The following is a 24285-nucleotide window of genomic DNA, read 5'->3' on the forward strand; positions in this document are numbered from 1 at the left end:
AGACCTTCAGAAAGACCCAATTTTACCCCTTCTTTTGTTGGTAGTAACCTTCTGAGTAATTTTTCAAATGTGACAATGGTTCTAGAATTTAATGAATTGTAATAGTGACAGTGGTATTAGCTTCCTTTTGCGGAGCAAGGTACAAACAAAATAAAATGATGAAGGATGTTACCTATAATCCCTACTTTACTGTAGAGGAAGATGAAATACTAGCTGTCCTAAAGTTCAGGGGCATAATAGAAAGGTCGAGGAAACATTTCCTTAGCCTTAGATCACCTTACTTGTTATAACAAGAACAATAGCTGTGATAAGTTTATAACTGAGCAATATATAATTGCCCTGTGATTGACAAATAAGGTTTACTTCATGGCAGTGAGTTTGGATTACACTTAGTTAGCTGATAAAAATCAGGTACGGTAGGACTTATTAGAAACCAGTGTTGTGATGTTATGGTGCAGAACAAGATCATTAGTGGTTGGTTCGTCTCTTTCACCAAACTTACTATGGGAAGCAAGGCTTTATCGTATAATCTGTATTTAAGTAATGTAATTTTATACATTATCTCTCTTTATCTTATACAGTCCTAAAAGAATCTTCACTGTGAGAGTAATCAAAACTATTTCTCAATGACTTTGTTTTGTGGTTTTTGGTTTTTTTTTGGCATTGAGGAATGAACTCAGGGCCTTTGAACGGAGCAGCATCCTTAGTCCTGTTTGAATTTTTTAAAAAAAATTTGAGACAGAGTTTTATTGCTCTGATTAAGTTGCCCAGCCTGGGCTTGAACTTGTGATCCTCCTGTCTCAGTCTCCCAGTGGTGGGATTGCAGGTATGTGCCACCACGCCTGGCTTTTCAGTGATTCTGCCAAAGAGCAAGGCGTGGCAAAGCTGGGATCAGCTGGCTCTATACAACCGAAACCATTGCTTGTCCTTATAATTGTAATAACATCACCCATGGCATTTTTGATGTTTAAAACACTTGTGAGGTTTGACACAAAGATTATAATTACTTTTCTGGAGGTCATTACAAAATGCTATGTAAATAATTGCTGACCTTCAAAGTGTATTTTATGTAATAAGCCTACCGTGGAAAGAATCCATAATAATCCTACCATGTTTATTAAGTCTGATTCCTGACTTGTGGGTCACGTGTGAGCTCATGTTACCTTCCTAAAGGAGGATCTACATGGTTTTTTTTTCTACTGCAGATAACCCCACCTATCCCACCCATCTGAGTAAAGCGGCATTGATTAACTTAAGTCTGTACCACTCTTGGGCATACATGAAGCGGAAGGAATTTACACGAGCACTTTTCTGTGACCTTGGTCACTGTCGGCCCTCTCATCTCTCTGGAAGTCTCATAGAGACTTCAGACACTCTCATTAGAGACTCCGGGAGGGGTCAGAGATATTGGCTGCCTCAGTTTCCCTGGGAGAAGCTATTGCAAGTTGTAGGGTGGATTTCTTTCTCTGCATTTGTGATTTTTTTTTTGTACATAGGCCAGTTAAAAAACTACAACCTTTCTGACGTTATTTTCTTTTATGTTTAAGCAAATATCCTTGACTGTCTTTTGGAAAAATACACAAATATCAGAAAATTCCCTCCATCAACTATTGAGATGTTTGTACTTGGTTGGTAGGCTGTAGTATTTCTAAAGTTCAGCAGAATAGGCACTGGTTTACTAACTGTAGTTACTAAAAATTATTTTAGCACTACCACAAATTCTAGAAATGGCCATCAGAAAATCCCATCTGATCCTGGAGGTCTGTCAGGTGGATAGTTTCATATAATTTCAAACCCAGTGGTGTTTGATGTAGTTCATTTAAAAATGTCCCTGAGAACCCAGTCTCTGTCACATCCCTTGAGTCAAGCTTTTGAAACCAGCAGCTTTGATAAAGTGCTGAGGCATGTGAACATTTGTTCTAGCAGAGCAAGCGGGAGCAATGCCTTAAGAGAGGCTAAAAGAAAAACTTCAGCAGTTAATGATAATAAATCAGAAAGTTAAAGCAACTGTAATAAAGGATCTCCTTTTTCCTACAGACCTATTCCATTATTAAGAGCCACCTGTTTGGTAAACATACCTCTGCCCCAGCAGCCACGGGCAAGTAATTAAGTTTAATAGGAGCCACTCTTTTATTTTGAAGAAGTTCTCTGTTTAAAGCCACAGAGAGGGAAGTTATTAAATTTAATGGACCCTAAACAAAGGCAAGTGCTGTGTTAACAATGGAATGCTCGATATTCTTCTCCATTATATCAACTGTGATTGATTGGATTATTTTTGCATTCTGTAAGTCAAAATTCATCTCGCTTTCCCCCCAAATAGCTGTCTTTTGACAAGAACAGATGGTGTTTTAATCTTACTTGGATCTCAGTTTACTCTCACTTTTGATTTACTAGTATTGAGGACCAAAGAAATGGTTTTCATTCCTACTAGATCAGTTGGAGGTAGTTGGCCCAGCTCACAGAGTTGACTAAGCCTGGCTGTATGACTAATTACAGTTATTTGTAGTGAGGCCGAGGTACCAGAGCATTGAACAAAACCTATGTACAAGGTCTACCTCTGATGTTATCCATGCTGCTTGTAAGCTATTTTGTGGGATTTATTCCTGAAACGTGTACAGCCACCCACACATAGGGAAAAGCTTTAGTAATGAACAGAATTATGCTCACACGGGGATGGCTGGCATGTTTCTACATTTCACTGAAAGATTTGCTGCAGTCTCCTTTCCATACAAGTAAGCTTGGGAATGTGAACCTTATTTTACCAAAAGTACTAATTTTCTCCTGATACCGTAGCTTCCATGGTGCCCTGGGATCTGAGGAGAGGGCAGTGACAATTTCAATGATGAAACTTCAGTGTAACTTTCAATGTCATGAAAGAGACTTCGTGCTGTCCCCAGATATGTCTGTTAATTTTTGGGCCTTGGTGGTCCTGTGTGCATGAATTTATTTAAGATTGCTCATCCATGTGTCTCAGCGGTGGGGCAAAAGGATGATGACGTCTGTCCATTCCGTCTTGGGACTTTGAGTAAAGAAAATTTGCCTTGCTGCATAAATGCTAATGGAAAAACTAAGTTGCATCATTAGTTTCAGAAGAGTAGAAAAATGCTATTATACACACACACACACACACACACACACACACACACACACATGCCACACAGCAGTGTATGTTTTTAAATGAATGTTTTTAGATTAGTTTTAGGTTTATAGAAAAACTGAGCAGAAAGTAGAGTTCTCATATGCCCCCCGACCTTTATCTTGTTATTTACATCTCCATTTAGTACATTGATGAGCCAGTAGGGATCCATTGTCATGGGATTAAATCTGTGGTTTACATCAGTGTCACTCTTTGGTATTGCACAACCCCACAAGTCTGCGGGCTTTGACTAATGTAGATTTCCCTGTACCTTCCAGTGTAGAATCCTACAGAATAGTTTCCCTGCCCTAAAAGTCTTCCGTGCATCACCAGTGCATCCCTCCTTCCTGTCTCTTTTCTTGGCCCCAGTGGCCACATGTATATTTACTGTTTCTATGGTTCAGCCTTTTTCAGAGGTCCTCAGTTGGAATCATACAGTGTATAGCTTTTGCAAACTGGCTGCTTGCCAGTGTGGATTTCAGTTTCCTCTGTGTCTATTCATGGCATTGATAACATGTTTCTTTCTACTCATTAGCAATACTCTGTCATAAGGATGCTACTGCATTTCTCAAAACAGAAGGATGTTCTCCTTGCACCTAAAAACGCCATCTCCTGATTCCTTTGGTTGCCAATTTTGTCAGTGATGTATCTGGTTAGAAAGCATTTCATGCATTTCTTTCTAGGAAGGTACTTCCCTTCTCTCAGTAGCTGTGACCAAATGACTTTCCATATCTGCTGTCTATTTTTTAACTAAAAATCTTTTAAAAAATTTTCCCACGGATAAATTCCTAAGCATTTACCTTTAGGTGGTCATTCCTATCAACTCAAGTACAGAAAAGACTGAATTGATGAAGAACAATCTGTGCGCTTGCTTTAGTTATCTCCCAAACCACTCGACTTTCCTAGGTCAAGGCTGCTACTTTCTTCTTAAAAATGCCTGGCTTCCTGAAGCATGATTGTTCCTTGCCACTTCTCTGCATTAGTGGACAGGGCCAGTTACTCCTTCTTGGACATCTCTTTTCTGACCTCTTCCCACGTAGTGAATCCCTCTCCTACCTACACACCTCCACATGTCCTCCAAGGGCTTTGGACACGTCTCTCCCATATACATATCTTCCTTTACTGTAAGAATTAGATTATGTGCTGTTTTCCTTTCCTAGAAGATACTTTTCTCAAGGACAGTGACTATGTCTTGCATATTCTTGAATCCTTGTATCCTAGTATAATCTTTGACCTGAAGAGATGTTTCATAATATATAATGAACCAACTATGAGTGGGAAAAGAGGATTTAAAAAAAGAAGGGAGGCATGTAGAAGAAAAAAGAGAAAAAGAAGGAAAAAGGATTTTGTTCACCTGGAACAACAAAGAAAGGGCAAACCAAGAGAAACTTTTATTTCTGATAAGGACAGGAAATCGTGCGGTAAGAGTGTGCATAAGCGGTATATATTTTTATCTCCAAGTCTTTTTGCAATGTGTTTTGTGTTTGGAACACATATCAAGACTGCATCTGTTTCCAGAATTTGCTGCTAGCAGTTGGTAATAATGCCAAAACATACTTCGGGTCCAGCTTGAAACCAAATGATCAAATAGAATTTTTGATTTCTAATTTAGAGTCTGACATTAATTATAGCTATCATGTAATACAGCGTCAAAGTCTTTTTCTCAGAAAATGATAGAAGTGGTTGTAAGTTGTAAACTGAAGGCAAAGCAGTCTCTCTAAACAACGCAACAGTGTGGTTTTCACAGCAATCCTCACTCTCTTCAGGCTGAAATTTTCCTCTCTTCTCCCTTTCCCTTTGCAGCCCTTCCTGAGGAAAGGCGGTTTTACAACATTGTCCTCCCTGTGCTGGTCTGTAGGGTCTGGGTGCACAAGGTTTCTCAGTGTCCCTCAGAATGCCTGGTCCCCTGAGCCAATTCCCCCTTTGTTGTCACCTCTCCTAGTAAAGGCTAAAATGGTCCTTGCTCTTCTTTGACTGCATTACACTATTCTTGTTCCATATTGGCACTTTTTTTGAGCTATGCCTCCTTTGTTTGTTTTGTTTTGTTTTTTGCTTTTACAGCCTTTTAAAGATTCAAGTAGGATACTTTACAGTTGTGCATGTTTGGTTTCATCTCATTTAATGCAGAACTTTTTAGATCTTAATAATGCCATATGATATATGAGGGGCCTCTTGGATGCCTTCCTATGGGAGATGCTGCCTTTTAAAAGCTCATTTCAATCATTTCAGGTCAGCTGAGCAAATATTCAGCATATGCTTAAAATGTACTTAAGTAGGCAGGGAATGAGAAAGACACAGAAGACATTGTCTCTGCCTGTGAGAGGCTTTTAGTCCCATTTAGGAGGCAGCAGAAAACCAATATGGTACGGTGACATTACGATGCCAGCCCGTGTTGGCATCAGAACAAGCAGGGAGTGTAAAGGACTTTAGGAACAGGCGACCTCTTTTGCCTCTCATATTCTTTACCACTTAAATCCATCTCCTTGAGGAAATTGAGAAAAAAAGATCAATTCCTTTCTGCTCAGATCATACTTTTACTCTGAAATGCATTAGCAGTTGTATTTTCAACTTTAAAAAATTAGGAATGTTGTGGGTGGATTCATTATGGTTCTTATCAAGGATGTAATAGATCTGTCTTTCTCAGCTTCAGTGAAAGCTACCCTAGGCCAAAGGCCTGGACTCCTAGCCCTTGGCTGCTTCTCTGTAATTCCTACTCTTTTCAGCATGTATGTGCTGATGGGAAACAGTGTTCAGCAGGCAGGTCTACTGCGAATCGGTGCTATGGCTTCAGTCTTACTCATGCTGTGACTGTGACTAAACACTGCCCGGTAGATGTAGAGATGATGTTCTATAGGAGACCAGTGGCAATATTTACCTTATGAATTAGTTAGATTTCCCATTGCTGGGACACAATACCAGATACCCGCAATTTAAAGGAGGACAGGTTTAACGTGTAGTCTCAGAGGACTCACTCCATGGATGGCTGACTCCCCAGCAGCAACATAAACATGATGGAGAGGCTCTGTAGAGCAAAAAGTGCTTGCTTCATGGCACCCAGGAAATGGAGTAGGGTATCAGTGCTTGAGAGGAAAGGGTCTGAGACCACACATCCACCCTGCCTCCATGACATACTCGGTCACACCCCAACCCCCTGGGCAAATCACAAAGCTAATCAAACTGACATTCTACCCTAACCACCATACCTGAATTTCATAGTCCTTCAATACAGTTATGGTCCCAGCATGTGCTATATTATGCAATCTGCCAACATCTCAGATCCAATGGAATAACCCTGCTGTCTCTGTGCTTTAGCATGCAGTACTCATGTGCCTGGGCAAACATTCACCTTCTCGCTGCATTTGGAATGCATATACCTTTGAATATTCTTGGCAGGTCTACTATTTGTCACACTAATAAGTATCAGCCAAGGTAATAACTGCTGCAGGAAAAGTAGGACCCTTAAAATCACTGGATTTTACTATTATTACTTCATTGAGTATTGATTTCTCAGGAAATGGTACTGTAACTGATCACTACTGGTAGAAGAGGGACAAAGAAATTGCTCGTGTCTTCAAAGTTAGCACTTAGGTTTTCAATCTGTAGAAACTGTTAATAAGTGAAACCTTAGGAGAAAAGGCAGAAAGCTGCTTTTTTTGTAACTGAAATCCTGTAAGATGAAATGCGAATGGCAGCATCTTGATTTGAGTTGTTGCAAGTCATTCTGGACAATCCTTTATTTTGAACAGTTGAGAGTCATTTTCAGACTTTTCTTTTGTTTGTTTGTCCTGAAAAGCAAACAAGATGGTGTCTATTATCAAATGGGGTCAGAATTTAACTTGATCTGAGGCAAATCTAGGACCACCCCTGGTCCCCGTTTAAAAGAGGATCCTACCTAAATTACTATTTTTACGTGGCTTGAAAAATGGGTGAATTTCAAATCCATGACAGTCAAGTAAATAAAAAAATAAAGTGCAGGGCAGGCAAGGTTGTTCCTAAATATCTCAAAGGATTTCTTAGGCAGGAAGATTTCTTAGGCAGGTGTCATCTCCAGGAAGAGATAGTAGCCTTAAGTGACAAACCTAGAACTACTTGGAGCATGGTTGAGGATAACCAGAGCTTCTGTATTTAAAGTTAACTGCTGTCCCCATCCAACATGGTCCCTGCTCCTGCTCCCTGTGTAATTAGTGAGAATGCCATAGCTAATGGAATAACAACAACAAGCATAATGATGGCTTTAAACATACTCCGCCTTCCTGCAAAGAGTGCAGTGACTCACGATAAAATCAATAATAAGCCCATTGATGTGGTCACACTAAATCTACACACAATTAATAAGAACCTCTCCTAAATAAAAACTACAAAGGAAATAAAAACAGGGTTGAAAAAGAGGGAAAAATCTGATAATAGTTTGCGGTATTCATCATTTAAGAAAACAAACCCATAAACCTTCAAACTATACCTTAGGAAAAGAGCACAGTCTCAGCATGGCTGAAAGGTACATGGAACCTTGATGGAAATGATTCTAAAAAGCAAAGAGTTTGACCATCTAGTTAAGATTTCTTAGAGATTGGCAGGTGTCACAGGTATCCTTTGATGAGACCTCATTCAGCAGCGGTTGAGGCACTGGAGTTGGGACAAGGTATCTCAAAGGAGGATGGACCCTCGCACTCATGAAATAGCAGTTACTCCATGAATTGTGTTGGTGTGGTTTATCAGCCCCCGCCCCCACTATAGGGACATAGCACAGGGAGTAGACAGCACCATTGAGAGTATGTTGGGCTGGGAATGGAGGAACCTTGCAAGTTTGGATGTGACTCTGGGTTCTTGAGCAGGTCACTGAAAGTCTGTGGGTATTAGTTTCTTTTTTTTTTTTTTTTTTTGTCTTTTCCTCTGGTACCAGGAATCGAACTCACAACCTTGCGCTTGCCAGGCAAGCGCTTTGCCGCTGAGCTAAATCCCCAGCCCCTGTGGGTATTAGTTTCCTCATGTGTGAACTGAGTTCATTGGCTGAATGTTTTCCAAGATGGACCCAAAATCTCTGGATGTCTGGTGTTCTGAATTAATGCCCCGAAGGGTAGATTTTCCTACAGAAAAGATTTAGTAATCAGCACATCAGAAAAGTAGGTGCTACTATCAGTAACAGCAGCAAAGGCTAGGGTAGTATATCACTGAAGAACAGAAGTGACAGGACAACTACCATAAGATGTCAAGGAAAGCTTTGTTTTGTGCTTTAGCTTATTGTGATGGGAAGCAACTCAGGAGCAGTGTAATGACCACCAACAAGTGCTCTATTCAGACCTTGACACCTGATTCCAGATGAATCTCTGCTTAAGATGAAGTCTTGTATATCTGTATGCGCATGTCAGAGTCCACAGATGAATTTTGAAGTACTGGATTTAATGTAAAATCAAGTACTGTAACTTGATTTTGTTAAAACTTTGCATCATTTTATGTAATTTATGGCTGTTAATCATCTGAGGAGGGCTGTAACAAAAGGTAATTTATTGTACTGGAGAAACAAGCTCAGGGTTATTAAAATAGAATCAGAAGTTCAGATTTGCTTCTGGGAGCAGTGTCAAACCACAGGCAGATCTCAGGCGCTAGCCACTGTAGGGTGATTTCTCTTTTCAAATGGCCACTCTGCCTGTTGGGTGAAGAGTGAACAGTGGGTGAGGGAATTGGAGAGCATGGCAGAGGGACCGTGGCAGTCACCCTGGTGGGTAGGTGGTGGCTTGAGCTTGCCTAAAAGTTGCACGATGGAGACTGTGGAGAGGAGGGAAGCGCATTTTGCTAGGTCACCAGACTGTTCAGTAATAGTTTCTCCCAATCGTTAGTTTATTTTAAAAGGAATATTGTATCTTCTAAGATTTTCACTACTTGTCTCTAGGCCTCTTCACAGTCCTCAAGATGAAGCAGTGATTCAGGAATGACTTGATTTATGAGATGAGTGCAGAACCACCCACCTGGAAAATTCAGGTCATAGATCCATTTGGAGAGCTAGAATGTTTTGTTTGGTTGAAAGTTATTAATGTTCAATAATCAGATTAACCACAATCTGATTATTTACTTTAGCTCCTAGCTTCCAGCACAGGGATGAGATGAATTTGGGGCAGAAACCACGCGTTTCTGCTTCATAAAACACACATGTGATGTGCACCCTTCTTCCTCCTAAGTGCAGGTAATAGTTTTTTATGTCCCTCACAGCTTTTACAGACCAGTTCCTTCCTCTGCTTTTCAGAGGGGCTGAAATGAAAATCACATGTAGGTGTGACAAGGTGGGCTCTGCGTTAGGTGACCAGGCTGGGTACTGTGTGGCAAGGAGACTCCAGGGAGAGGGGCTGACTGTGACTTCAGGGTTGTCACCTGCGTTTGAGAAAAGTCCAGATGGGTGACACACCCAGGACAGCTTCTTCCTGGAGAACTGGGAAACCAGGGCCCTGGGACTAACAAAGACCAGGGACTTTTTCTAGGCAGAATCTCATAACCACAAACTAAAATTAAAGAAGTTTTAAATAGGTAGGACTGACTGTTGGCATACCAGTTGTCATAACCCTCCCTCCCTCCCCAGATCCGTTAACTGGGACCTAAAAAGAGATTCTTCCTCATGAAACCTTCAGTTTGGGGACCATAAAATTGAGCTTCAAGATCTTATGGAGAGATAGGAGCAGTTTTTCTTATATTTCCTCTTTGAAAAGTAACCAAAGTTGTGCTCTGCTTGAACATAAGTTTTCTTTCTGCCTGGAATTCTGAAGTGAGAAGTGTGTATATACTAAACCCCCCAGTGCTCTTTGTTGGTTTGTTTTTAAAGGAAAAGAGAATAGAATGAGGCCAGGAGAACACATTTCCCAGTGACTGAAGCCGCTGAAACAGTATTTGAAGGATTTATTTTGGGTTTTGGAAGCTCAAAGACTCAGATGAAGATGCAGTTCAAAGGGCATTGCACGGGAAATCAAGAATAATTCCAAGAGCTTTGAAAACTTTGTAAGTCAGAGCTCTGGGTGATACATGGACCACTCCTTTGGCTGTCAGACCCAGTTTCTAACCTTTCTCTCTGGCCTTTCATTTAGAAGGGAAAAGTGAAAGAGAATAGAAGTGGAAAAAAAAAAATAGAGTGTAAGGAGGATGTAAAACCAGAGCAATCAATAGCAGATACTGAGCCACTGGAGGAAAACAGTGACTTTTTAAAGGAGTAAGACGTAAAGATGGGGCAATTTGTTGGAAAGAGGGGTGTTTTCTCCCCATGAGCCAAGAGATCTGAATGCTGTTGGTACAGATGTGTGTAATTAACCTTCCTCTGTTGAAGGCAAAGGGCTGGAATTGCACATGCGCATAGTGCTGTCCAGTCTTCACACTCTGGTACTGCAAATCACCAGGAAAATGGGTGGAGATAGACACATATTTAAGGACCTTAAAACTGAAGATGCAACTATGTTTCAGCCCTTTGCAGACTTTTCCAGCTGGTATTGGAAGTATCAGCCTTACAGCTGCAAAGCCTCAGCTTGTGCCCTGACCTGCAGTGGGTGGGGGTCTTCCTCCCAACATTTTCCTAAAGTTACACTTTTTTTTTTTTTTTTTTTTGGTGCCAGGGATCAAACTCAGGATCATGCACTTGCCAGGCAGGTAAAGTCACACTTTGAACAGTAAATTGTAGAACTTCTGGGTAAAATTTGAAAAACATCTTTCTAAAGGTTAAGTCACAGAAACAGTATCAAGTTAGGTTATGCAGAAGGCAAATTGGAGCCATTCACATTGAGGTAAAATCTTTCAGTTGCCCACAGTGGTGGCAAGCAGGCCCGCTGTAATAAATGCAGCAAATAGACAGTTTCGGCATTGAGGGAAGCAGGAGGGAGTGCAGAAGTCTGTACAGATACAGGCTGTGCATTAGGATTGCTGAGTTCCTGCCACATCACGGTGCACAGGAAGAGGTCCAGGGCCCAGCGCTGTTCCCTGACAAATGCACTCTGTCCCCAAGGATGCTGGCCTGAAGATGTGGTCAGCCGGGCAGATGCTGCATGAAGGGCAGCTCAGAGGACTTTGCCCAGGAGGAGGCATCTTCAGGGGTGTCTGTTACTGCTTTCACCCAGGAGCTTGCTCAGGAACTTTTTATTAGAAGGAAGCAACAAAAGAGCATGGAAGGCAAAACATCTAGTGAGGAAATCAAAATGACTCTGAGCGTTTAGGCTGTGTGAAGTAGTAGCTTTGTTGATAGCAGACAGGACTTACTCAAAGCTTACAGATAAAGAACACCGTATTAGAAGGTAAGAAAAATGGGAAGAATGATAACAACTAGGCCCAAGGGTAAAAATTAAAATATGTGCAAAGAAAAACTCAGTACGCTTGTCCCTTGGTACGTTTCAGAACCTTGTGGTTCCCCAAATCCACAGATGCTAAAGTCCCTTCTATAAAAAGGCACTGTATCTGTGTAGAAGCTGTGTGGCTTCTCCTGGAGGGTTTACCTCAGCTCTCCACTACCTGTGATACCTAGCATAATGCAAATGCGACGTGAGTAATTGTTCTGCTGTGTTGTTTGGAGAATGGTGACAAGACGTAGAAGTTACACATGTTTGGCACAGACAAAATTTTTAAAAATGTTTTTGATTCATAAGTGCAAAACCTGTGGGTCAGGGAGGGCAACTGGCTTCTTGTTCAGATAGAGGTTTAAATATCTAGAAAACACTTTCACAGATGTGCTCTCACTGAATCGTCACAACAACTCTTTAGCCAGTTGGGATCATTACAGTCTGTGTTCTGCCAGTAGGAAATTAGTGCTCAGAGCAATCCAGAGATTTGCCGGGGGTCACATAATGAGAGGGAGAGTAAAGACTCAGCCCCAAGTCTCTGGCTCCAAATAATGTATGCGCTTCTTGCTCTGCTTGGTCATAGAAGTCTCTGCTTTGGAACCTCACTCCTGGGACCCAGGCCCACTGATTGTTGTCCCAAGAGGTGTCTGTATCTCTTTATCCTTTCCAGCTCTCACCTCGGTAGCATCTGTGTTCTCTGAGTAAAGTTTAACTCACCAAACCTCCAACCAGCAACAAGAATGGACATCGTCCATCTCTCCATTTTGTAAGCATAGGTCTTATTCTACAGGTTAAAAATGTACATGTTAGTGAAACGTTAGAACTTCCAAGTCTCTGTTTTTATATGTGGGGCAAGGAAGCGTTAAGCTGCTTAAGTCACGCATAGCAATCTGTTCTACCCTCCGGAAGTTGAAAACACTGATATAAGAATTATTTCTGGTCAGATAATTCAGATCAAAACAATTTGCTTAAAGAATCTAGAAAGAAGAACAAGAAGTGGCTCATATCATCTCTCATTAAATGTGTGAACCTGAAATTCATTTAATCCCTTTTACTGCTAAATTTAAGTATGAAAGGCTTCTTTGAAAATGAACAGTATTCTTGGTGTGTAATCCCAGCACTCAGGAGGCTGAAGCAAGATCACCATGACTTAGAGACCAACTTGCACTATATAATGAGACCCTGTCTCAACAAATAAATAAAAAACTAACAACAATAAAACTCAAAAGGAAACAAAGCCCTTCCTGTGATCCCATTTTCTTTTCACCTGTATTACAAACTTTTGTTACCAATGACATATTTTTATTTTGTGAACATACTAAATTTTTCAGTTGACATTTTGTACCCAGAAAGAAAACTAGATTTTTTTTTTTTGCACATTGGATATATAAATTGTACCACGCTTTAAAAAGCTGTAACACTTATTTTGTAATGAATGGGACTTTTCTTTACAGGAACAGAATTTCTAGTGGGATTTTCTCCCAGGCAGTAGAGTCAGACATTAGAGCTGGTGCAGTCAGACCTCTCCTTTCACGGAGAGGAAGCATGTGGAGTGTCGTGCTGATTGCCTGACTGCTTGGTGAGGGCAGAACCCACTCCTCCTGCCACTGCTCCAGTGACCGAGAGTGATTTTCTTCTCCCTTCCTGAGATCATCTTCTTTAATGGTTCTACACAGCCACTGTGACCCCAAGCCGAGAACAACTAAGCTGGCCTCGTCTTCTCCTCTCCCTCTTTGCTCCTTTTGCCTTCCACCCTCATGTTAGTCCATCCTGAAGTGAGTGAGTAAATGTTGCCCTGCCTCTAGGGCAGCACCATCCCCAGCTATTTCGTCCACCTCTAGAGTGGTCCCATCGTCTCTGTGTTCCGGCTGAGAGGACTTGGGTTTGGTCCTTGGCAGGCAGAGCACCCACTGCCTGGGCGCTGCCACTGGACAGCTGTGCGGCCGTCTCACATCCCACAGCACTGAACAGACCGGGCCGGCTCTCTCCCTTAATTATTATTATCATTTTTTTTTTTGGTCATCAAAACAAGTAGCTCCTCTCAGACACCTTAATACATAACTAGGTGTGTCTGTTTACACTTTGGAGACAGAGAGCTTCATGTCCCTGAGAAATACAAGGAGCCTGGGAGCAGCCACGAACAGATGTTGGAAATGTCCATTGCAGCAAGTTTATTGCTACACCACCAGGAATAAACACGGACACGAAACCCTCCGAGGAGCTGCGCCTGTACAGAGAGAGGAATGTGATCGTGCAGAGGAGAAAGTGAAATGAAGTCCTATTTCTTCTCTTCCGATTTGCTGTCCTGTTTGTTTATCTCCTACGACAAGGAAAATCTCACTATTTGACTTTGGCTGAAGGCTTTCGCCAAACGCCGAACAATCTGTAGGGTTTGATTTCCTTCAGAAAAACTACCCTGAGAACAAGGCTATATGTAACTAAGTTGTGTTTGTTTTTGTTTAAACCACTCAGAAGAGAAATCATCCCTTGTCCATTGTTAAGAGAGGTTTCAATCAAAGGAAAATTCTACATACTCTAAAATATACAAACAGCTCTTTGAAATAGATGCCAAATCAAACTCTGAAAGGGACGTTTTTCTTGCAGAAGTTTTGAGTTAATTCCGTGTGCAGGGCTTGGGCAGAGGAGCTGAGACTGTCAGAAACGACTCACTACAATACCACTCTGGGGTATCAGAGTTACGCAAGAAGCCTGGTGTTGGTATGGTACAAGACTCTTGTATACGGTAGTCTAAACCCTAGGAACCAAGAAAAGGAATTCTTCCCAAATGAATGTGGTGTTTCACTTAAGTAGAAGCCAGTAGTTTGGTTGCTGATGTCACTGAAACTAAACATTCAGTATGAGAAGGTCATCACTTTAAAAAATATTAATGGAGGTATCCCCTTCTGCCCTACCAGGAACTCCATTTGGATGAAAAAAAGAGAGGTGCTAATGAAGCAAGCTTAGTGGGGGGATAGGGATGCAGAGGAAACGCAACTGATTTACCTTGGCTTAGCCACTACCTAGCTGGTGTCCCTGAGATGGCCATTCTTTCTCTCACTGAGCTTCCTGGTGAGATGTGATATAGTCTAAGGACTTGTGAGGATGAAGCTGGATATGTGCAAAAAAAAAAAAAAAAAAAAAAAAAAGAAAATTTAAGAAGCAGTGTATACATTTGAGCTGCTATTTCCTTTAATGATCATTTTGGAGGTGAGACCCAATTATTGGCAGGACTAAAGAGGTCAGAGGAGGCTTGTTTATCTCTTATCATGTTTGCACGATAAGAGAGCAAGAGATGGACCACAAAGGCGGGGACCAGAGCAGCACCTTTGGGCTCAAGGATGGCCAGACGTACAGGCTGGGAAGGCGGCAGGTGGAAGATGTGCGGGCGGAAGCTAGCCGGCACACACAGACTGCAGCTGGAGACAACGATATAGAGCTGATTTGGAGTCGCCATCATCTAAAAATATTTTTTTGCATATTATTCTGCTAGGGGCTACAACACATTTAGAGATCAGTAGGGCAGAGCTCCCACTTTCAGGAATTTAAAGGCCAGTAGTGCCTGTAAGCAGCTTTTCCTCATCCGCATGGCCGTTGGAAAGATTTAAGTGAGGAGCCAGGACTTGCTGAGGAAGGAGAGGGAAGCAAAAAAACACGGAGAAGCTGCCGGCAGACGGAGACTGTCACCCGATGTTAAAGGCTGCTTAGCATTTGCAGAAGGAGTGGAGGGAGGGTATTCAGTTACGAAAACCAAGGCAATGGAGGTGGGGAGATGTAGGACAGTCCAGACATGGAAAGGGTTCTGTGTGCCAGGGCTGGAGAGCTCACAGGGACATAGAGTCAGAAAGGAGCCTGGAAAGGGAGGTCGTGCCAGGACTGCTACTCTGGTAACTGCTTGTGTGCCCAATGCAGAGATCTAGAAATGCACATGCAAAGATCTATACCTGGGTGTGTGACACAAAGTCACAGAACAGCGAGGCAGTCAGGGACAAGGACATCCGGAGGAGCCTGGATGCCCACAAGAAAGGATTCAGGAATCCAGATGAGACACCTACACAGAAGGGACAGTGCAAGCGAAATGGGACCTTGAAGGCAAGGCTGCCTCTGCCACAACCTGAAGCACCCAGTCCCTGGCATGACTGTCCCAGGCCAGCCTCAGGGAGTAGGTCAGTGATGCACCTGAAAGCAGAGAAGAGGGGACAAAGAGAAGGCCAGGTCCTGGCAGGACACACTTTGAGGCCAAAGCCTGTGGCTCCAGTCTAGGTTAGTAGGGATTGTGTGAGGCCCAGGCTGACTTCTGAGACTGACCACACTTAGGTTCTCTGTTGGGTGCAGGTAAAGACAGTACCTGAATTCCAGGGCTGGATCCAGTATGGCAAACGAGTGGTAGGTGTCAGCCTCCCATCTCATATCCCATCCTATCCTTATCTCTAGGGCTGGCATTGTGACTGCCCATTACCCTCTATGAGCAGTGGTCAGCCTGTTAGCATTCACGCCAAATGACCCTGAATCCCTGCACCGTGGAGCAGGCATCTGCAGCGAGCCCCTTGGATCAGGGGCCATATCCTAGGCCTCCACTTATTACTTCTTAACCTTGAGGACGTCATTTAACTTCTTGCTTGACCTTGTCATCCATACCATGGAGTTGGTGGCATTGCTGATGCCCAGAGGACTTAATGACATAATGTAAGTGGAGGGCTTTGCTGGCATATATGACGGCTTTGGTGCCATCGTCTGGGATCTGGGTGATGGTGATGGCATCTCCATCACTTGGTTGCTTATTCTTTAACCTTTGCCAGCACCAGGGGATGCTGTGAGTATTAAATCATGGCAGGATTCTGAGCGGTAGGAAAAAGCAGACCTGATCTCATTCTCTGCACCGTGGCTCTACCCTGGCCACCAGGCTCTAAAGAAACCTGCTCAGTCCCAGTCTTTAGGAATCACATCATTCTCCAAAGGAGAGTATTTTCAAGTCTCTGGTTTTACATAAAAATTCATGTGACGTTTGCTCTATGCCTGTCTGTGTTTGAATGGAATAATGTTTTAACTAATGCCAGTTCAGTGTCCCCCTTTAAGAGCCCTCCCCCCCATGTGTGCTCTGCTTGTATTTCAAGCCTTCCTATCAGCTTGGCTTTGGTGTCTAATATATAACATCGCAACCAGTTCATAAATTTCTGCTTTTAATATAGTCCAAGTTACCAGGAGCACGGTCCACAGGAAAATACCAGGCTGTCCTCTCTGAATCCAGGCCTTTTGAGAGATTTACTTAGGCACAATTTATCATTTAGTTGCAATTTTTAAAATAATCTTAATTGACCACATATGTTATCAAATACGAGTTAGTCCTGCGCCTCAACCTCCCTCCGCCTCCCTCCCCCCCCCCCTCCGCCTCACACGCGTGCGCACTATGTTCAGCCAGGATGTCAGAAAACTAATTATGCCTCTCCAGGCAGATACCATCACAGGAAAGCCTCCCCTGGTTGGAGATAAGATTACTGATATTGAAGCTGTTATTTTTAGGAGGGAAAGACTATTGCTTTTAAACCTCTTTGCCTCCTTTTCCCGATCTCTCCTCTCTTAATTGTGTCTCCATGTTTTGGTAGCCATAAGTCATTAGTGGTTTATAATTTTTCTGAAACTGAAATAAGGTCTGAAAGGGTGGATTTGTCCCTTTTTTCCTCCTTTTACCCCCCCCCCCCTTATTTTTTTTTTCCTGGCTAATCGGAGGAACGCAACCACATCTGAAGCCACTTGGCTCATTATGAATTTCATGGAAACCGATTCTCTGAAAGTGTTTCCATATGTGTGTTCCCAATATATCCCATCCTCTCTAAATGGGAGCACAGACGTGTGTATGGGCTGGAAATGGCTTCAGGATGTGACAGCGCAGTCATATGACCGCCACGGCACCGTGGGTGGCCCCTTCAGAAAGACACACAGCGTCCTGGGTGCTGGCCTCCTTCCTGTGGCGGATCTGGTTTCAAAGACTACCCACCCTTCCTAGGATTTAAAAAGTTCCTAATCAAGGCCCAGCAAGATCTCTCTCTGCTCTTTCTGCCCACCCCTTCTCCTGCGGCTCCTTCTCTTCCTCTCCCGCCCTCTATACCCCTGCTCACACATCTCCTACCACATTCCCTTTTTTCCTCTGCAAAAGGAAATATGTTATTCCAGCAATATCCTTAAAATTTGGGTGGGTTTAAGGAATGGTTGAAAGTTTCCGAGGATTACCAGGTTTCTTGCCCCTGTCTCTCCTTCAGCAGAACATACTTTCTTAGCCTTGGGATCAGCCGGTCTTTCAGTTTGTGAGTGCGCAGTGGAAAAGTACAATTCATGACAACACGGAAAACAAATATTTGTACTGGATATTGAGGTGCTTTTCCTCTTATTTGCAAAGCGATGGAGTTTGTGAGTTGTTTCGTTATCATAAAAACTCATTTCAAAAATCTTCATTTTGCTGGTTTCTTCTCCATCAGTGTGAACGATTAAATGTCTCTCATCTATGGTGTGTTTTCCTGATTATTATCAAACGGAACTGAAAGTAAATCTAATTTAGTGACAAATGCTTGACCCTTTCTTAGTGTGAAGAGATAAATGGAGAGAAATATATAAAACTCCTTAAAACCTCAGGGTGGAAAATTCAAAGCAATGTTTTGCACAGTCAAAATCTGATTTTTGGATAATGTTTCTACAGCATTTCTGCTGCTTTGCCGCTGCCTGCTTGTGAATATTCTAGTAATTCTACTTAGCAATAGTTTTGGCAGCATTTGTATTCTGTATTAGATAGGGCCTGAGAGATGGACTTGTGGTTCTTAATTGGCCTTTCTTTTTAGTTTAGTTAGGAAAGGAAAATCATGAGAAATAGTGCTAATACTTTAAAATAAACAGAGAGGTCAGGCTTACATACATAGCCATCTGGGGTGTGCAGGTAACAGTGATGATGGTAAGAATGGGTCCACTGTGGGGAGCCTCACAGCCAGAGCTCAGTGGGTGGTGCCTGTTGCCTTGGCTCTGGCTTCCCTGAGGGTCCTGAGTGTGTGTGGCTTGGGCTTGGGCACAGCGATGCAGTCTGGTTTGAAGGCTCGGCCCCTGCGTGCCTGCAAAGATAGTTATGGGAATGAACACACCTCCCCTTCCTGCGTGTTTGGAGGACGCTCGAGGCAGAGCCCGTCCCTGTTCGTACCAGTGTGATTTGTCCGGCAGCATAGAGAGAGCAAGACACCACCAGCCCTGCTGGCTCCTGAATTTTACCTATTAGATTCAGGCTTGCGCATGCCAAGCAGGCCCTCTATCACTGCCTGCATCCCCAGTCTGTATCTATTACCCTTGACACCTGACATACTAGCTCCCTATCCACTCGTCTAGAAACTCAGGTGTGAATTTCACTGTGTTGCTTCACTCCAAGCAAATACTATGACCTTAATGACAGCAGTTAACCTGGGGTCAGAGATAGGACTGTGTGCTTACCTTCATGCATTTCTAACCTGGTCTGTTACCCCTTTTCTGTCTTTGCCCTGGCCTCCCCCGTGTGTTGGACACAGAGATTCCGGCTCTGCAGCAGAACAGGTGTCAGGGAAGGGGGAATAACATGGCAGCGAACCAGGGCATCTGTGTCCTGGTGGCAAGTCCTGTTTGCCAGGCCCTCTCTGCAGCCTCAGGTCAAGTGAGGTAACAATGGCTGGGCACAGCTTTAAAGAGCATTTTACAAGGTTTTATAGGTATGGAATGCATTTCAGTGACAGTTTAGGTTTGATGTCAGCATCACTCAATGCTTTCAATATCTGTTTTTAAATGTCAGAAATGTGCTAGCTGTGGTGCAGAGTTACAGATCCTTAGGCTCGCTGATTCATTTCTCCATCCTTCCTTGCACCCACAGATTTTTTTCATTTTAAGTTCTTACAGTGTACTAGACTCTGAGAGGGATAGGAGGGGAAAATGAATCCCTTACCATTAAAAGCTGACCTTCGTGGAGAGAACAGTCTTAGGAACAGCTAATAACTCAGTGGAGGAGTGAAGAAGGGCTCAAAAGAGCGACAGAGAAAAGAAAGGCTGTTGGAACAGGCTTGACTTAGGAAGTTAAACAACAGAGCGGTTGAAAAGGGAGGGAGATTCTTGGCTATGGGGGGGGGGCAATTCTTTGGCGATCTTGTGTGTTCTGTGTTCCAGTATGAAGAATGCTGTGAGTGGGTTAATAAAAAGTTCCTAGGCTTTATTTGAGATTTGTTGCAGCAGTAACTCTACCGTTTAAAAGGCCCCAGTGCCGCTTTGAAGTTAACACCTCATTGCCGAGCAGGACGATGGCTTTTCCTTCTGTACACTGAGGTCCTTGCACACAAGCAGCAGAGCAGAAGACTCTGAGCATTCCAGCCATGTTGGGTTTGGACTCCAGGCCCCTTTCCTCTTTCCCACCCTGCCCGCCCTGCAGCTGGGATGCATGCATTCTCCTGGTTGGAGGGGGAAAGCAGCGGACACAGTTCTCTAGCTGACAGCCCTAACCAGCAAGTACCCCGTCTGTTCTTTCTCCCAGATTCCAACTCCTTTCATTCGAAAGATCTCCTTGCCTGAGTTCAACCAGCCAGTATTTATGGGTGGTCTACCAAAGCGCAGGCCTAGAAATGCAAGTCTTACTGCTAGCAGACGTGGGAACAGAGCAGAAAGCATCAGTAGTGCAGTTCTGTTGCACTCATTTTATTGATCTAAAAATTCAGCTAAGTGATGCTTTGTCCACGTTGTATTCACGTTCAGCTCACAACGGTCAGCTTTTAATGGTAAGGGATTCATTTTTCCCTCCTATCCCTCTCAGAGTCTAGTACACTGTAAGAACTTAAAATGAAAAAAATCTGCGGGTGCAAGGAAGGATGGAGAAATGAATCAGCGAGCCTAAGGATCTGTAACTCTGCACCACAGCTAGCACATTTCTGACATTTAAAAACAGATATTAAAAGCAGATATTAAAAGACAGAGAAGTATGAGACATGCCTCAAACCAGGTAGTGACATAAGAAAGTAGTATAGTCAAAGGTGCCTGGTCAGGGCTTCGAGCACTCAGAGGTTTTTCTGCCACCCTCCCTCTTATCTTGGTTCCATGCCCTTTGTACTTGCTGCAGAGATTCTCAAGACCTTGTTGGATAAGGAGAGAGGTTATTTCCTTTCCCTCTTAGACCTTTCACACTGATCTCATTTTCATTTGAGTTTCACGAGCATTTTATGAATGTATTCTTCGCTGTGCATGTCAGGCTGTGGAAATCTGGGGCTGCTGCTGTTCAGATAGGCATGGTTCTTGCAATTCTGTCTAGCACAGCTACAGTTCCTGCGAGGTGTCTGGTGGCGGCTAGAGTGGCAGACAGCCACTGGGGGATGAGGTACAACTGCAAAAGCCAGCAAGTCCCAGGGACCAAACCCTGGGCTTTGGTCTCTATTCCGCCTGAACAGCTGCACTGATTGCTTAGCAGATTAGATCAGCAGCGGCCCAGAAAGAGTCATTAATGGCATCCCCAAAATAGTAACACTTGGGTATCAGGAGTCTGTGGAAGTATTTTTCATTTAGGGAAGTATATTCCTAAGATAGCAGTGTGGGGCAGCACGGAGACCCAGAATCATTTTAGCCGGAAAGGTGGCGAAAGCTGTGTGTCTCTTGTTGGAGTCAGGGTGCTGTTCCTCAGCTCTGCCTCTCCTGCTGTGTGTTGACCTTGGGCAAAGGGATTCCCTTCTCCCAGGTTCACTCTCCCTGTCTGTCCAATGGGAATCCCATTAGAATTAGCCACACAGAAATTAGGGATTGAGACTTTTCTCCAGAGCACCCCGGGCAGCAGAAGGTACATGGGTGCTTAGGAGACGTGGGAACAGAACAGAAAGCATCAGTAGTGCAGTTCTGTTGCAGTCATTTTATTGATCTAAAAATTCAGCTAAGTGATGCTTTGTCCATGTTGTATTCACGTTCAGCTTACTGTACAGTGCACCTCTTCCCCAGGTTGAGTAAAACCAGCCCAGCAGGAAGCTGTGCCATGTTTGTCTTGGAGTTCCAGCAACTCATGCCTGCTGCCTGGGCCCCTGAATGCAGACACATGACATTTTAGAATTCCTAGAGCCTGATGATCTAGTGTGGATGGTCTCACTCTCTCCTTCCATGCAGCTTAATGTTTTGTGTGCAAGGATGAGATGATGTGGGTAACAGTCAGAAGAACTGTTAGCTTTGTAGTTGGGCACGGTGGCATACTCATGTAATCCCAGCAGTCTGAAAGGCTGAGGCAGGAGGATCACAAGTTTGAGCCCAGCCTGAGCAATTAAGCGAGACCCTGTCTCAAAAAAAAAAAAAAAAAAAAAAGAAAAGAAAAGAAAAGGAAAGAAAAAAGGGGCTAGGGATGGACCTCAGTGTAAAGGTCCTGGATTCAATCTCTAGTAGCAGGATGAAAACAAAACAAAACAAAACAATACATTTGTGAAAGTCATTCCTTGCTATTGGATTTTCAGAAGGTCCCCAAACTACCTGTGGCTTTATTTATTCAGTAGAGTTTTGTTAGGAGTTTTGAACTGGCTCCAGGGAGCTCTGGGGCTACCTTGCACATCATCGCAACAGTGGCAGAGCCTTGGGTCTTCATTCATAAAGTTAGGTCAGGGTAAAGGACTCTCTAGGCTTTCCTCCCATGGGCTCTGTTAGTCACGCTTACATTTTTTTGATTTAGTTGATTTCATATCCATTTCTTTTTCCTTTTGAAGCTTGGGGCTACAGTGTGGCTAGTGATACAAAGTATGAATGGCTAGGAAACAATGTGGATATTAACCCAACGAAGGTCTAAAAGAAAATTTGAGTTCATGTATAAAGCAGATTAGAAGGGCTGACACAAACCTATGTAGTGAGGGGAAGGGGCGTCATGTTACTTGATTCTAAATAAATGATTATAAATAAACTGAAGACTAGGAAGAGGTTCAGATTCCTTTTAAGCCTAGCATTCCTCCTCCACCCCACCTCGAATCACACATTTCTATGCAAGGGATCTCATACTAGAGCAAATTTTAAATATTTCCTCATACAGAACATGGCAGTGTTTCAGAAATAGTCTCTAGTAATGTAAAATGACTAAATTTCTAAAAGTTCTATGATTTATAACTTATCAAAATTACCCTAGGAGCTCTTTAAAGTCCACTTTAGTTTGCGTTGTCAAGAAAGAGTTAATCTCCAAGACATTACAGACTCAAATAACTGGAAGTGATTGGTCAAAGTCATGTAAACCAAGCGGAAATTTGTTGCATTGTTTTCTATAAACCACAACCAGAGCTCATTAATTGAAAAATGAATGTCAATTTGTGTTAGCTAGCATCTATAAACCAGAAAGGTGCGGCGATCTGGGCATGCGATGGGTAATAAAAACATCAGCAAAGTGTATCAGGCTGAATACAGAAGAAGGTGGGAGGGTTATAAATTCAAAACCATACTGGGGTTTATTGGCAGGGCCCCACATAGAGGATTTTAATGAGGTTTCAGCATCAATATAAGTGAAACCGCTTGGAATTTTGATGATTTCTACAGTATATTTTAAGCACAAATACATAGGAGAAGCTTTTTTTTTTTTTTTTTTTTTTTTAAAAAAAAAAAAACAACATTAACACGGCTATCTGTGAACTGTGGGCCTCGTGGAAAGACAAATATGGATATCTTAACTGCAACTTCTTCCTGTTTTAAGTTGCTCATGTTATTCTGGATTTTCTCATGTGCTCTGAACAATGAGCTTAATATATCCGGAAGTGCCCTGCCTCTAGCCATTAGCTCTGTGGACTCAGGTTCCTTCCCGGACTCTTTGGGGGACACTCAGCAATGACCTGTGCCTCTGGGCTGCACCTGTGCTCATCAGCGTTGGGGGTGGGGGGTGTCACAGCCCATCCGCTCCCCTCTGATGTTACCACAATCAGGACATACACATTTGTAACTCATCAGAACTTCATTTTGGGGAGGAGTTAGGGCCACGTGCTTTGAGGATGGGGGCTGCATTGGTTTTGGTTTGTCATCTTGAAAGTATTTGCTTCAGATATCAGGGGCTGTTCACCTGCTCCCCCCCCCTCTGCAAATGGGCCTGTGGGTTCTGGGAAGGCACTAATGAGGGATGGGACCTCTGTCTACCTCTCCCCTTTGGCCCTTGCTCCTACCGCTGTCTTGGAAGTCGTGGTCCTAGGACCTTAGCCCTGGAAGGGAACTTAGAGCTCCTCCCCTCGTTTTACAGATGATGACACTGCCTCCTCTGACTTCTGCCTCTGGCCTTCCACTCTCAGTAAGAAGAGCCAGGCAGGTGAGACTTTTCACGATTGCTGGGCTGGGCAGGGCAGGGCTGGGCTGGGCTGGGCTGTCTGATTGGTACTGTCCGATTTGTGAGAAAAAAGTCTTGTTAACTCTGTATTGCTTGTAAACAGTCACTTGTTATTACAAATGCACATCCTGGCACTTAATCTTAGCATTTGATGAAAAAGTATGAGCCCTGTGCATTTTAACAAAAATGAATAACCTTTAATAAGCACTTTCAAAGACAAGTATTAGGGTTATATCTGTAATAAACATCATAGTATCAAGAACAAAGGCTGAATAAAAACGAGTTAAGGGAGTACGCTATTCACTAGGGTCTTCAAGAATTGCTCAGTACTTACCCTTATAGCTGAAGAGCTATAGGAAAAGCAAATATAGTTGTAAGGTTTTAGAAGGGATCAAACAACTACACTGGTGTTATGAAAGGGCTTGTCACTTGAAATTTCAATTAACCCATTCGTTAAAGATGATAACTATAAGTCTTTAGGCATTTCAGAAGACTAATTTCTCCATGAAATGGTTTGTCACTGTGATTTCCTAAGCTGAGCACCAGAAATACCTGCT

At 43.0% G+C, this 24285-nt stretch overlaps 1 protein-coding gene across 7 annotated transcripts in view; it reads left to right on the plus strand.

Annotated features, from left to right (window-relative positions):
• The window catches only part of Runx2 (runt-related transcription factor 2), a 287714-nt gene that overhangs the window by 172685 nt on the left and 90744 nt on the right, over window positions 1–24285 (plus strand). For 4 of the 7 annotated variants that reach the window (XM_005389822.2, XM_005389823.2, XM_013516856.1 and 1 more), the window contains one exon: window positions 23645–23710. The exons of the other annotated variants lie outside the window; for them this stretch is intronic. In XM_005389822.2, coding sequence (XP_005389879.1) covers window positions 23645–23710 — 66 coding nt within the window. The remainder of the gene's footprint in view (window positions 1–23644; window positions 23711–24285) is intronic. 7 annotated transcript variants of the gene reach the window in all.

This window comes from Chinchilla lanigera, unplaced genomic scaffold (genome assembly GCF_000276665.1).
Source record: "Chinchilla lanigera isolate Chin_1 unplaced genomic scaffold, ChiLan1.0 scaffold00036, whole genome shotgun sequence".
In the NCBI taxonomy this organism is placed as follows: domain Eukaryota; kingdom Metazoa; phylum Chordata; class Mammalia; order Rodentia; family Chinchillidae; genus Chinchilla; species Chinchilla lanigera.